We start from the raw sequence: 13,734 nt of genomic DNA, 5'->3' as shown, positions 1-13,734 counted from the left end.
CAGTCTTGACAGACTCTAGGGTTGTGCACCCATCTCACTCAAGAGGCCGGGGGCCAGCGCTGTCCGCAGACACTTCCGGGTCACGTGGCCAGCGTGACATCGCTGCTCTGGCGAGCCAGAGCCGCACACGGAAACGCCGTTTACCTTCCCGCTGGTAAGCGGTCCCTATTTATCTACTTGCACCCGGGAGTGCTTTCGAACTGCTAGGTTGGCAGGCGCTGGGACCGAACGACGGGAGCGCACCCCGCTGCGGGGATTCGAACCGCCGACCTTTCAATCAGCAAGCCCTAGGCGCTGAGGCTTTTACCCACAGCGCCACCTGCGTCCCACATATATATATATATATAGTATATATATATATATATATATATAATATTGTTTATATTTGCATTCCTGTTTATAAATGTTGCGGTAGACAAATAATTACTGTACTGGAGCCACGGGGGCAGGACACACACATGGACACAACAGTCTTATGCAGGAATAACACCACTCTTGCGGGGGTTGTATTCTGGAGGCCTGCACACATATGCGAAAATCATGCAAGAGGCTAACAGGCCTCTAAATGCCTGTTCCTTTCTCCTCTTGCTCCTGCTCTCTCTCTACACACAACTCTCTCCTCAACTAAAGCTGCTGCGCTACCCCATAAGTCAGCTGCTAGGCGGGGAGGGTGAGCAGCCTAAATAAAGCCCCACGGGGCCCCTCTGGTCTCTTTGGGCTTCTTCTGCCTTCATTGACATCCTCTCTGTATGCAAATCTGGGTCTCCTCATTTGGTGATGAATTTCCTCCAATAACCCCGTTCACACTCGCTAGGAAAAGCTGCTCTTTCTCAGCCTCACCAAAACAGCATAAGCTGTCAGTGGTGTAGCATGGGTTGTCAGTGCCCGGGGCAGTGCAGAGAGGGTGGGTGGGAGGGAAAAGGACGGAGTACACATGCACATTCAACGGCACCAACGGCACCCAGGAAGTTGAAGCCGCAGAGTTAAGAATGGAACAGTTGTTCCGTTGTCTGGAAAGGTCCCTTCTTGGTTTGCACGGAGAAGCCGTTTTCAATGGAGCCCAGCGACTGTATTGAGGCAGCACCGGGTGCTGACATTTTGTGCCGCCTAACAATCTTGCACCTGGGGCAACCACCCCTGTGACCCCCTACACACACACCCCATGCCCTAGTATGGGGCTTGGGGTACCAGCCCATTACCCATCAGACGGACTCATAACCTGCGAGGCAGACTTCTTGCGGCTGAAGGCCTCATTCTTGGGGGAGGAGGTGGGGGAGGCAGTGCTTCCTGAGGAGGCGGAGCCTTTGCCGCTGTCCGTGAACCAGGAGAAAGGCATGAAGGTCGAGGCAGAGGAGCGGCTGGGGCCCTCCATCAACTCCCTGTAGGAAAGGGGGACAAGTATTAACAGCAAGGAAATGGGGTTGCAAAGCTGACAATATAACTTGCGATAAGAAAAATCTGGGGAGGTCGCAGGATTGGAAAAGAGACTCCCACTGGAATACTGACATAGGTAAAGGTAAAGGGATCCCTGACCATCAGGTCCAGTCATGACTGACTCTGGGGTTGTGGCGCTCATCTCGCTTTATTGTCCGAGGGAGCCGGCGTACAGCTTCTGGGTCATGTGGCCAGCATGACTAAGCCACTTCTGGCGAACCAGAGCAGCGCACGGAAATGCCATCTACGTTCCCACTGGAGCGGTACCTATTTATCTACTTGCACTTTCAGGTGCTTTCAAACTGCTAGGTTGGCAGGAGCAGGGACCGAGCAACGGGAGCTCACCCCATCGCGGGGATTCGAATCGCCAACCTTCTGATCAGCAAGTCCTAGGCTCTGTGGTTTAGCCCACAGCGCCACCCACGTCCTTTGTGCAATACTGGGATCAGAACTAAGTGCTAAGGTGCTGGAAAAGCAATACTAGAAGCAATTTCAGTCACGCAAGTGAGAAATGATAATCTGAACTGATACGTAATCATTATATAGCGGAACCTTGGTTCTCGAACTTAATCCGTTCTGGGAGTCCGTTCAACTCCTGAAACGGTTCAGAAACCAAAGCGCGGCTTCTGCTTGGCTGCAGGAAGCTCCTGCAGCCAATCGGAAGCCGCAGAAGCTGCGTTGGACATTCAGCTTCCGAAAAACGTTTGCAAACTGGAACAGTCACTTCCGGGTTTCTGGCATTTGGGAGCCGATTTGTTCGACAACTAAGCCGTTCGGGAACCAAGGTACCACTGTACTGTTAAAAAAACCAATAAATTGTGTGGTATTTTGTTGCATTTAGCTATATTTCCTTCCTATCTGTACAAGATTCACTTAAAAAATAAATCTTAATTTTTATTTATTTTTATTGTGATGGGGAGCATGAATCCAAATATGAAACATGGTCAGAGACGGATTAGTTTCACATATATGCCTCAGCACAGTTGTGAAATTTCCAGGAAAACAAGCTCTAATCCAGTGATTCCCAAACTATCCCCCCAAATTTAGGTTTGATGAGGCCCTAAGCTACTGAAGGTAATGGGGCCCTTTATATGTCCAGCTGCCCTTTGTCAACAACAAATTGTCGCTGTTTTTTCTGTTGAATATATAAAAAGGTAAAGGTAAAGGTACCCCTGCCCGTACGGGCCAGTCTTGACAGACTCTAGGGTTGTGCGCCCATCTCACTCAAGAGGCCGGGGGCCAGCGCTGTCCGCAGACACTTCCGGGTCACGTGGCCAGCGTGACATCGCTGCTCTGGCGAGCCAGAGCCGCACACGGAAACGCCGTTTACCTTCCCGCCAGTAAGCGGTCCCTATTTATCTACTTGCACCCAGGGGTGCTTTCGAACTGCTAGGTTGGCAGGCGCTGGGACCGAACGACGGGAGCGCACCCCGCCATGGGGATTCGAACCGCCGACCTTTCGATCGGCAAGCCCTAGGTGCTGAGGTTTTACCCACAGCGCCACCCGCGTCCCGATTTGAATATATGCTATATGGTAATTTATGGACCTAATAGGTATCTAAAGCCATTTGCACATAACAAAATATGTATTTTATCATAGTAATTATTGAACTGAAATACAATTAAGAAGTATATTAATACTGAAATAATTATATACAATTAAGAAGTATATATACAATTAAGAAGTATATTAATACTGAAATAATTATTAAACTCTTGCCTAAAATGATTTTTTATTCATAACAAACTTAATAATGCAAACACATTGGTATTTGGCAATCACAAAAGTTCCTTTAGAAACACAATTTACAAAGACTCTTAATCTAGTCTCTAGAAACTTGCTATAACATGAAATAATAATAGGGGTAACTATATGATGCAAACTACTACTTATGAATAGCAGAATGTAGGCACCCTATATATAGAAATGAGCAAACCAGTGATATTTTAGGGAGCAGGCCAGCAGGCGGGGCCCATTACTTACATCATAGGGGCCTACACAACACAAAACACTGTTGCTGTATGTAGGTTTTACTTGATTTGTTTTTTATCTTATATTTTGGAAATGTGCATCCAGTTTTTTCCCCTTTAAATTTTGTGGGGGCCTAAGCTATAGCTAAGGGACGCGGGTGGCGCTGTGGGTAAAACCTCAGCGCCTAGGGCTTGCCGATCGCATGGTCGGCGGTTCAAATCCCCGCGGCGGGGTGAGCTCCCGTCCTTCGGTCCCAGCTCCTGCCCACCTAGCAGTTTGAAAGCACCCCTAAGTGCAAGTAGATAAATAGGTACCGCTTTATAGCAGGAAGGTAAACGGCGTTTCCGTGTGTTGCGCTGGTGCTGGCTCGCCAGAGCAGCTTCGTCACGCTGGCCACGTGATCCAGAAGTGTCTGCGGACAGCGCTGGCTCCTGGCCTCTAGAGTGAGATGAGTGCACAACCCTAGAGTCGAACACGACTGGCCCGTACGGGCAGGGGTACCTTTACCTTTAAGCTATAGCTTGTTTAGCTTATACGTAAATCCGGCGCTGCTCCCACTGTTTGGGGACTACAATTCCCATCATCCTTGACCACTGGACCTGCTAGCTAAGGATAATGGGAGCTGTAGTCAAAAAAACAGCTGGAGACCCAAGTTTGGGAAAACCTGTAAAAGCTATCACTAGGGTTGTCTTATTCAGACACAATTGCATGGCACTTTTTCGGGTGGATGTTTCTGATGCCCCTCTATTATGTGTGCGCGCATGTCTGTGTATCACCCATCTTCCACATAATTTACAGGGTTCCACGAGAAATCAATTTGAGAGGAGCCTCAGGAAATTGCCAATTGCTTACCTGTTGCCCATGGAGAGCCGATTGCCCCCTTTTTCTTTCCTGCTCTTCCCAGAAGATGCCCTTCTGAGGGTGACCCTGTGCATCAGGAAGGGGACAATTAGCCACACGTGGAAAAACCAGGTGCAGTTCTCAGATATGTAGAAAGCACACAAGCAGAGGGGGCTGTGAAAGAGACCCCAAAGATACAAAATGAATCAGTGTGGTCCACTCCTTGTCTCTGAATAGCCAGCTTTCAAGCCTCACCCTAAATCCAGAAACTTCCGTCGGGTTTTCTTGTCGAGACCAATAGTTGGGCTTGCAGGATCTGGCGGGCTCGTGTCCCGGCTGTCATCTGGAAGGGGAAATGGGGAGGTGAGAGGGAACAGTGTTTAATTTCTGAAATGAGAAGTGCTTAGGCCAAAGCCTGATACACAAATAATGTAGGGATTTTGACCACTTTTGAATTAGCCTAAGTTTTGCTGCCTGTGTTTTCTGACTGCTGTATGGAAAAACACATGAACCTGACCTTTGAAGAGTTTGTAAGTAAACATTTTTAGCTTTCCAAATGTGTGGTCTTTTTCTGTGCTTTGAATTTGGAAGGACCTTAGAAGAGCATATTTTAAAGGCACAGTAGCCTATATTTACATGCTTTGCTTTGTTGCATATTTTGTGATTTTAAATATCTACTGGAGTTCTTTCACCAAAGATTTCTTGCACCCAAACCTGGATCTTGGCATCTGGGAAATTCTCCTTTTTATACTCCCCACCCCCCCACCCCCCCACCCCCCCAACCAACTCTCTGCACATGCTCAAGAGCTCCATTGTTTTTACTAATATTTCCCGTGTTCTGCTCATATGGCCTGGGGTTGGAAAACTAAGCTCTGAAATGAAGCCCTGGCTGAAATGAAGCCTTGGAAAGATGTGCAAGGAATATTATTCAAGAGAAAATGTTCTACAATTTAGTGTATTCATTTAAATAACCTTAAAATATCAATGATTTCCCTTCTTTTCTTTCCATGGTTCATTTTGCATAACATAAATCTCTGCATATTTTACATAAACTACACCATTCAGTGGCGCTGTGGTCTAAACCACAGAGCCTAGGGCTTGCCAATCGGAAGGTCAGTGGTTCGAATCCCCACGACGGAGTGAGCTTCCATTGTTCAGTCCCAACTCCTGCCCACCTAGCAGTTCAAAAGCACGCCAAAGTGCAAGTAGATAAATAGGTACCGCTCTGGCGGGAAGGTAAACGGCATTTCCGTGCGCTGCTCTGGTTCACCAGAAGCAGCTGTGTCACACTGGCCACATGACCTGGAAGCTGTCTGCGGACAAACGCCGGCTCCCTCGGCCTATAGAGCGAGATGAGTGTGCAACCCCAGAGTCGTCCGCGACTGGTCCTAATGGTCAGGGGTACCTTTCCCTTTCCCTTTTATTCCATTATTACATCCATCAAAACTTATTTACACTGTTGAATTTATCTTAACGCTGCCAACGTTTTCAAGTGTACACAATTTCCTCCCATATATTCAGTAAACATTTTCCAATCTTCTTTAAACTTATGTGCTTCTTGTTCTCTTATTTTATATGTTAGTTCCGCAAGCTGCACATATTCTGTCAGTTTAAGTTGCCATTCTTCTTTAGTTGGAACTTCACTCATTTTCAGTTTTGGGGCTAACAAAACACAGGCCGCAGTACAGTGGTACCTTGGGTTATGTACTTAATTCGTTCTGGAGGTCCGTTCTGAACCTGAAACTGTTCTTAACCTGAAGCACCACTTTAGCTAATGGGGCCTCCCGCTGCTGCCGCGCCCCCGGAGCATGATTTCTGTTCTCATCCTGAAGCAAAGTTCTTAACCCGAGGTACTATTTCTGGGTTAGCGGAGTCTGTAACCTGAAGTGTCTGTATCCTGAAGCGTATGTAAGCCAAGGTACCACTGTAGTAGCATACAGAAATAACCTTTTTTGAGGTTATAGTGTGTTTGCTTTCTTTAAGAACTTACAGGATATTTCTGAGAGGATGGTGATATAACCTTTTCCGCATCAAAGCAATCAAGGGAGAGCTACATGTAGGTTTGTGCATCTGCAGACAGGTTATGTGCCCTTTAGGCACTTCTTTCCTCGATGTTGACATGTGTTGTGGCAAGGTCTATGGTTTCCCCCAGCCCCCAGCTGCCCAGAGCCCCAGCTTACCTTCACTGTGCCTCTCCCTGCGTGCATAGATGGGTGAGCTGTCTGAACTGTGGCAGGACTTGGGCGAGGAGCTGGTGGGAGTGCCCCCTAAGGCCTCCTGGGAGGAGGTGTTGGTCAGAGGTCGGTAACGGATGAGGGGCGACGACGGCTGCTCTTCCTGCTCCACCGACCTCCGGACTGTCGGGGCATCAAAGGAGAACTCGCCGGCGCGAGTGAAGGGCGAGGAACCGGAGAGAGGAGATGAGGCCTGGAGGGAACCGTGGAGAGGAGACCTCAGGCGGTGGAGAGGACTTCCACAGCTATCACCCGCCTGCAAGGAGAAGCAGACAGAAAAGAGTCCAGCTGCCCGGGCATTCTGACTTGCATGCCCAGTGGATCAGGAGGGGGGCCTCAGAGGACAACAACTGGCCACCCAACCATCCATGGTAACGATAGTAATACAGTGGTACCTCGGGTTACATACGCTTCAGGTTGCATACACTTCAGGTTACAGACTCCGCTAACCCAGAAATTTTACCTCAGGTTAAGAACTTTGCTTCAGGATGAGAACAGAAATCGTGCTCCGGCGGCACGGTAGCAGCGGTAGGCCCCATTAGCTAAAGTGGTGCTTCAGGTTAAGAACAGTTTCAAGTTAAGAACAGACCTCCAGAATGAATTAAGTACTTAACCTGAGGTAACACTGTAATAATAATGATGATGATAATGATAATGGTAATGGTAATGATAATGATAATGATAATGATAATGATAATAATACAGTGGTACCTCTGGCTGAGAACGGGATCCGTTCCGGAGGCACATTCGCAACATAAATAGAGCACAACCTGAAGCGCCATATCTGCGCAGCTGCGCGGCGCGATTTGGCACTTGTGCGCATGCGCACGCGCGATTTAGCGCTTCTGCGCATGCACGAGTGGCAAAACCCAGAAATAACCCTTTCCGATACTTCCAGGTCACCGCGGAACGTAACCTGAAGGAACGTAACATGAAACAAACGTAACATGAGGTAATATTCATTCATTCATTCATACCCTGCCCATCTGGTTGGGTTTCCCCAGCCACTCTGGACTGCTCCCAATAGAATATTAAAAACACGATACAACATCAAACATTAAAAACTTCCCTAAACAGGGCTGTCTTCAGATGTTTTCTGAAAGTCAGAGAGTTGTTTATTTCCTTGACATCTGATGGGAGGGTGTTCCACAGGGCGGGCACCACTACCAAGAAGGCCCTCTGCCTGGTTTCCTGTAACCTCACTTCTCGCAGTGAGGGAACCGCCAGAAGACCCTCAGTACTGGACCTCAGTGTTTGGGCCGAACAATGGGGATGGAGATGCTCCTTCAGGTATACTGGGCCGAGGCTGTTAGGGCTTTAAAGGTCAGCACCAACACTTTAAATTGTGCTCAGAAACGTATTGGGAGCCAATGTAGGTCTTTCAGGACCGGTGTTATTGGGTCTCGGCAGCCGCACCCAGTCACCAGTCTAGCTGCTGCATTCTGGATTAATTGTAGTTTCCGGGACACCTTCAAAGGTAGCCCCACGCACAGCGCATTGCAGTAGTCCAAGCAGGAGATAACCAGAGCATGCACCCCTCTGGCAATGCAGTGTGGGCAGGTAGGATCTCAGCCTGCATAGCAGATGGAGCTGATAGACGACTGCCCTGGACACAGAACTGACCTGCACCTCCATGGACAGCTGTGTGTCCAAAATGACCCCCAAGATAGTGTCCAATATTCTGGAAAAGCAGGTGCCGTTTGCGATCTTGGTTGGAGAGAGGCCAACCCAGCACCCAGTAAACCAGGTGAGAACAGGATTCTGGAATAAGATGGGCCATTTGTCCTGATCCGCAGGATCCTTTTATGTTCTTAGTCTTTTTGGCAAGGAACACGATAGTCTATATTTCCTCCTTTTACGGGGCGTATTTAATTGCTAAATTACTTATTTTGCCTTTGTTTAAAAGCGTTTATATACTGCTTAATGTTTAAAACTAAGCGATGCACGACACAGAAGCAAAACAATGTCATGGAAGCAAAAACACAACATGAAACTAGTAAAATGGTTGTGTCAAGGCATATAAAACAGGAACCTGGGTACTTAATGAACGCTCAAACTTTCACCTGGGCAAAAAGGTATATTTTCCACGAGTGATCTGAAACAACTGGTGGCTGCTGCTTCACATAGCAGTGAAAAGGGCATCCCATAATCCAAGGGAAATAGTGTGAAATGCCAACTTTTGGGTCACTGCCCTATGATATTCTGTAAGGTGCGGAACCACGAGTGCCTTTTGCCCAGGTGATCACCAACCTGTTCAGACCCAGAACCCACTTTTACCCCAAACATGCCTCTGGGGACCCCTTTTCTTAACCCCATTGTGCCAACCTGAATAAAATAAAATAAAATAAAATAGGGGAGGCAGCTAAGCCTTGGCCCCGCATAGTCAATCACAAGAGGCAGCATACATGCACCATTTGAATGGCAATGCCCATCAACTTTGCCCCCCCCCTCAAATATTTTATCGGAGGGAGCAAAGGGACACAGCTCCTAGGAGTTAGCTCCTATGCTTTACCCTAGATTTGCATGCTGGCAGTGCTCCTGCTGTGCCCCACCTTAGATCTGGCCGCAACCCCCCAGTGGGCCTTTAAGTGACCTTCCAGGTCCACCCAGGGGTGGGCAGTCTTCTAGGCAACATGATTTGATCCCTTGATGTTTCAGCCACCAGGAGATGAACAGGCATCTCTGAAAGCCCAAACCGAAGAGATGATGCTTAGGATCCAGGGGATGGTGGGTTTACCTGTGAGCTCAAGGCAAACCCTCAAAGTGTCCCTATTTTCAAGGGACAGTCACAGATTTACAGAAGCCGTCCTAGTTTCTGATTTGATTCCGGAATGTCTCACTTTTCCTTAGGAAGTCCCTATTTTCGACAGAGAAATGTTGGAGTGTATGGGAGAGACCAGTGCCGGATTTACGTATAAGCTAAACAAGCTATAGCTGAGGGCCCCGCTCTCTTGGGGGCCCCAAAAAAATTTAAAGGAAAAAAAACCTGGATGTTGCCAGGGAGAGGCAAACGGGAAAAGATGAAAGGACAGAAACCAGCAGTTATAGAGAGCCTAAAGAGATTATCAGCAGCTTGTCGTCTGACAGTCAGTCTGACGTAGAGGGGGAGGAGGATGAGGCTGGGACTGTAGGAATCAAGCCTCAGTCAGAGGAATTTGCCACTCTCCAGGCACCCGGCTTGAGTTCCTTGTTGACCTCCCCGTCTGCGACTCCCGGCAAGATCAGGCGAGATCTCAATCAGCGATCCTCCTCTAACGTGAGAAGAACACACCACTCCTCCCCTGCCATCCCCAGGGAGGGGAGAGAGACAGACAGAAATGTATTTACATGCCTTTATTCCTGTCTTTCCAGCAGTACAGAGAAACGTGTCTGCACTCTCTTAACACCAACAGCAGAGAGAGAATAAACTCCTCCCATGTACTTCCAGTACAGGTCAGAAGACACTCTGAGCTAACATCCGGTGCTCAGTGGTGTGAATAGACTGTTCCTTTGTTCCCACGGAACAGTCCCAAACATCAACATCCTGTTTGGCTTTCCAGCCACCTGGAGCTCGCTGCTGCATTGCTCCTTTTTCGTAACAGGGACAAGTCATGCTGTACACAGAGGAAGTAAGGGGAGGAGTTTTCGCAGACTTGCATGCTGGGTGCGGAAAAGGAGGAAGTAAGTTTAGAGGGAGCAACTGCGCACAAGGGGAAGGAGGCTAAAGCAAATGCTGGAGATGTACATTTGAACTTTGTCAAATAAATCAATTGTTTGGAACTGGCTGGGAGCCCGGAGTCTTATCTATGGCCAGCTGGACAACACTAAGCCTCTGACAGATGTACATTTCCAAAATATAAAATAAAAAGCAAAGCAAATAAATCCTACATACAGCAACAGTGTTTTGTGTTGTGTAGGCTCCTATGACGTAAGTCGTGGGCCCCACCTGCTAGCCTGCTCCCTAAAATATCACTGGTTTGCTCCTTTCTGTTTTTAGGGTGCCTACATTCTGCATGGACTGGTTGCCTGGCAACATGTGCAAATGGCTTTAGATACCTATTAGGTCCATAAATTACCATATAGCATATATTCAACACAAAAAACAGCGGCAATTTGTTGTTGACAAAGAACAGCTGGACATACAAAGGGCCCCATTACCTTCAGTAGCTTAGGGACTCATCAAACCTAAATCCGGACCTGGAAGAGACCGCTGCCACTGAGGCCCAGCCCCACAGCGAGGGGGGGGGTGAGGGTTGAGGAGGGTCCGTTGCAGGGTGGATTCGATTTAAATCAAATCGATTTAAATCACGATTTAAATCACAAGTCAGTAAGACTTGATTTAAATCGTTGTTGTTTTTTTACAGAAAGACCCATTCTTGCTGGTATAATCTTAATATTTACAACCGGACGAAGGTTTCATTTTTGGAATGATAAATTTTCAGAGTTGTTTTTACAGTTATATCAAAACTTACTGATTTGGTTATACCATTAGAAATACACAGGCAGATAATTACGAAATTATTGTGAGGTTTAATGCGTTAACTATTTATATTTGGACAACTTTTCTGCTGTACTTTATTGAAGGAGAAAAACTATCATCTCCTCAATAACAATTTAAACAATTTATTTAACTGAAACAATAACATCATAGCATATGTATCCTTGTTTGTTAACTGATGTGGTTAAACAATTTTTTTTTATTTTTTTAAAAGCTTAGTCTGAATTTTAGCACACATGGAAAAACTTAAAACAAATCCTTATTTCCTGATGAATAGCCTTTGGACTATAAGGTAACTTCAATAGAAAACTATCTTTAGAAAGATTTTTCCTCCAAAAGCATTTTATTCTTTAAAAATCCAATTTAAATTTTAAAAATGCGATTTAAATTAAAAAAAATCTGATTTAAATTTTAAAAATATGAGATTATTTGTATCTTTTAAATTCATTGATTTTTATCCACCTTGGTCCATTGGTGGAGGGAGTGAGAAATATCCCTGTTTTCATCTGTGGGATGTTGGAGGGTCTGAAAGCAAGAGTAATGCATAGGGAGATATTTGGTGGGGCATTGGCCGGGCACTGACTGTTATGTACTGAAGTTCTCACCCTGGGCCAGCAGGGGGATACTGTAGATAGTTTTCACTCAGGTCTACATATGCAAATAAGGAATTGAAAGTGACATTCAGTGATTGGCTAGTTACAGAAAGTGATTACTGTTGCGTTGTAGTGGAGCTCTATATAAGCAGGCTGACTGAACCCTTCAGTTCAGTTCTGTTCTGGCCTGTGAATAAACAAGAGCTGTTTGAAGAATCGCTGTGTCGTCTGATATGTTCACCCACAACTTAACACTGACCTTTTTTTCCAGGATATCATCCCCTTCTGTGGAGCTGACGCTGTCTCTCAACCGGGACCTGGAAGGGCGCTGCCGCCTGCCTTTGGCGGAGAGCTGGGCTCGGGCCTTCTGCAAGCTGCTGTCCAGCCTCTGGGTCTCTGGAATCACATCATTAAAATCTGGGGGTGAAAGAGAGAAACGGGAAGGGGGGCAGAGCGGTGGCAGGCGAGGAAAAGCGAGCGTGAGAGGAAGAGGTCAGCGTAGAAGCGGCCGGGGAGGCGGCCGCAGGAGGAAGGATGGAGTGCGGAGAGGGCAAGATGCAACGTAAAGGAAGGAAGGAGGGAAGCAGGGAGGGCAAACGAGTGAAATTCAAGCCCCACCAAGGAGGGGGGACACAGAAAAGGGGTGGTGGAATGGGGGGCAAGAAGGGAAGGAGACACACAGAGAGAGCATTCAGAGAAGAGAAGAGCACAGTCATCATTCAGAAGTATCCTTTCAAAGACATGACCACCCAGAACAGAACAGGCTACCTATAGGGCGGGCGTCTTATTACACCTCTTGGCCTGGGAGACCTTCAAAATGTCCCTATTTTCCAGGGACAGTTCCGGATTTACAGAAGCCATCCCAGTTTCTGATTTGATCCCGGAATGTCCCGCTTTTCCTTAGGACGTCCCTATGTTCATCGGAGAAATTTCAGAGGGTATGAATTATGCGACCTCCGAGCCAAGGAGATACGTAACTAGACAACCTTTAGAAGACACCTGAAGGCAGCCCTGTATAGGGAAGTTTTTTTAAATGTTAATGTTTTGTTGTTTTTATTTATGTTGGAAGCCGCCCAGAGTGGCTGGTGCTGGTATTATTATTATTATTATTATTATTATTATTATTATTATTATTATTATTGAATACGATGTCCCTGTTGGTTAGATTGGTCTCCACTAGGGCCAGGGCCTTTTCAGTACTGGCCCCGACTTGGTGGAACGCTCTGTCACCAGAGACTAGGGCCCTGAGGGACTTGACATCTTTCCCCAGGGCCTGCAAGACAGAGATGTTCTGCCTGGCCTTTGGTTTGGAGTCAGTCTGACCCTTATGTTTCCCTCCCCTTACGGTTTTGATCTATGGGCTACTTTTAAAATGAGGCTGCATTTTAAATTGCATTTTAACCTGTCTTTTAAATTGGGTTCCCCCCCTTCCTATTATGTTTTTATTGTAATTTTACTGGTGTTAGTGGCTCTGGCTGGGGAGGGCGGGGTATAAATAGAATTAATTTATTATTATTATTATTATTATTATTATTATTATTATTATTATTATTATTTTATCGGAGAAATGTTGGAGGGTATACATGTGGAGACTTGTTTAACTTGCCCCTACCGCAGGGCTGGGGGACCCCATTGAAGTGAGGAAATCTCAGCTCTTCCCATTTTGATTTAAAAACTATGTTCCATCCACCCCTCACTTTACACACAAACGAGGAAGGCAGCGTGAACAAGAAACACAGCTGAAGCAACATAGCTTGGCTGTCAGGACTCCTTTTCAAAATGGCACCCTGCGTGTGTTTTAGAAATGGCAGCAACTGAATGGAAAGGGCAGCAAGTTGCTGCTGTTATTGCTGCTGTTATTAGTCCCCTTCCTATAGGATTTTTCCGCCTCAGGTGGCAAAAGAACTAAGCCATCCCTAGGTACCTTAGGTAGGGGCACCATTTCTGTTCTGCCTCAAGCAGCAAAATGTCTTGGGTCTGAAGCACTAGTCTGACAGAATGTGTTGTGGGGTTTTTTTGTTTTTTTAAATTCTTATCATTTTTTTACAGTCAGTGTTTTAGACTCCACGGCTTCTGATTTTTTATTGCGAGCCTTCCCAAACATGCAGAGGATTAGAAATGTCCCAACTAAGTAATAAAATCAAGGTTTTCAGGATGGTATAGAGCAAGGACGTCCAACTCTCA

General features: G+C 46.6%; 1 protein-coding gene across 2 annotated transcripts in view; it reads right to left on the bottom strand.

Annotated features, from left to right (window-relative positions):
* SAMD14 (sterile alpha motif domain containing 14) overlaps positions 1–13,734 on the bottom strand; it is a 35,281-nt gene that overhangs the window by 5,687 nt on the left and 15,860 nt on the right. Inside the window, exons 3-7 of one of the 2 annotated variants that reach the window (XM_053361212.1) lie at positions 11,810–11,967; positions 6,427–6,736; positions 4,502–4,589; positions 4,259–4,333; positions 1,220–1,379 (exon numbers count right to left, since the gene is read on the bottom strand). In XM_053361212.1, the coding sequence (XP_053217187.1) occupies positions 1,220–1,379; positions 4,259–4,333; positions 4,502–4,589; positions 6,427–6,736; positions 11,810–11,967 (791 nt within the window). The remainder of the gene's footprint in view (positions 1–1,219; positions 1,380–4,258; positions 4,334–4,501; positions 4,590–6,426; positions 6,737–11,809; positions 11,968–13,734) is intronic. The other variant, XM_053361213.1, reaches the window with a different exon arrangement.

The sequence above is a fragment of the Podarcis raffonei genome, chromosome 13 (assembly GCF_027172205.1).
Source record: "Podarcis raffonei isolate rPodRaf1 chromosome 13, rPodRaf1.pri, whole genome shotgun sequence".
Lineage (NCBI taxonomy): Eukaryota > Metazoa > Chordata > Lepidosauria > Squamata > Lacertidae > Podarcis > Podarcis raffonei.
This window is presented reverse-complemented; position numbering and strand designations above follow the sequence as displayed.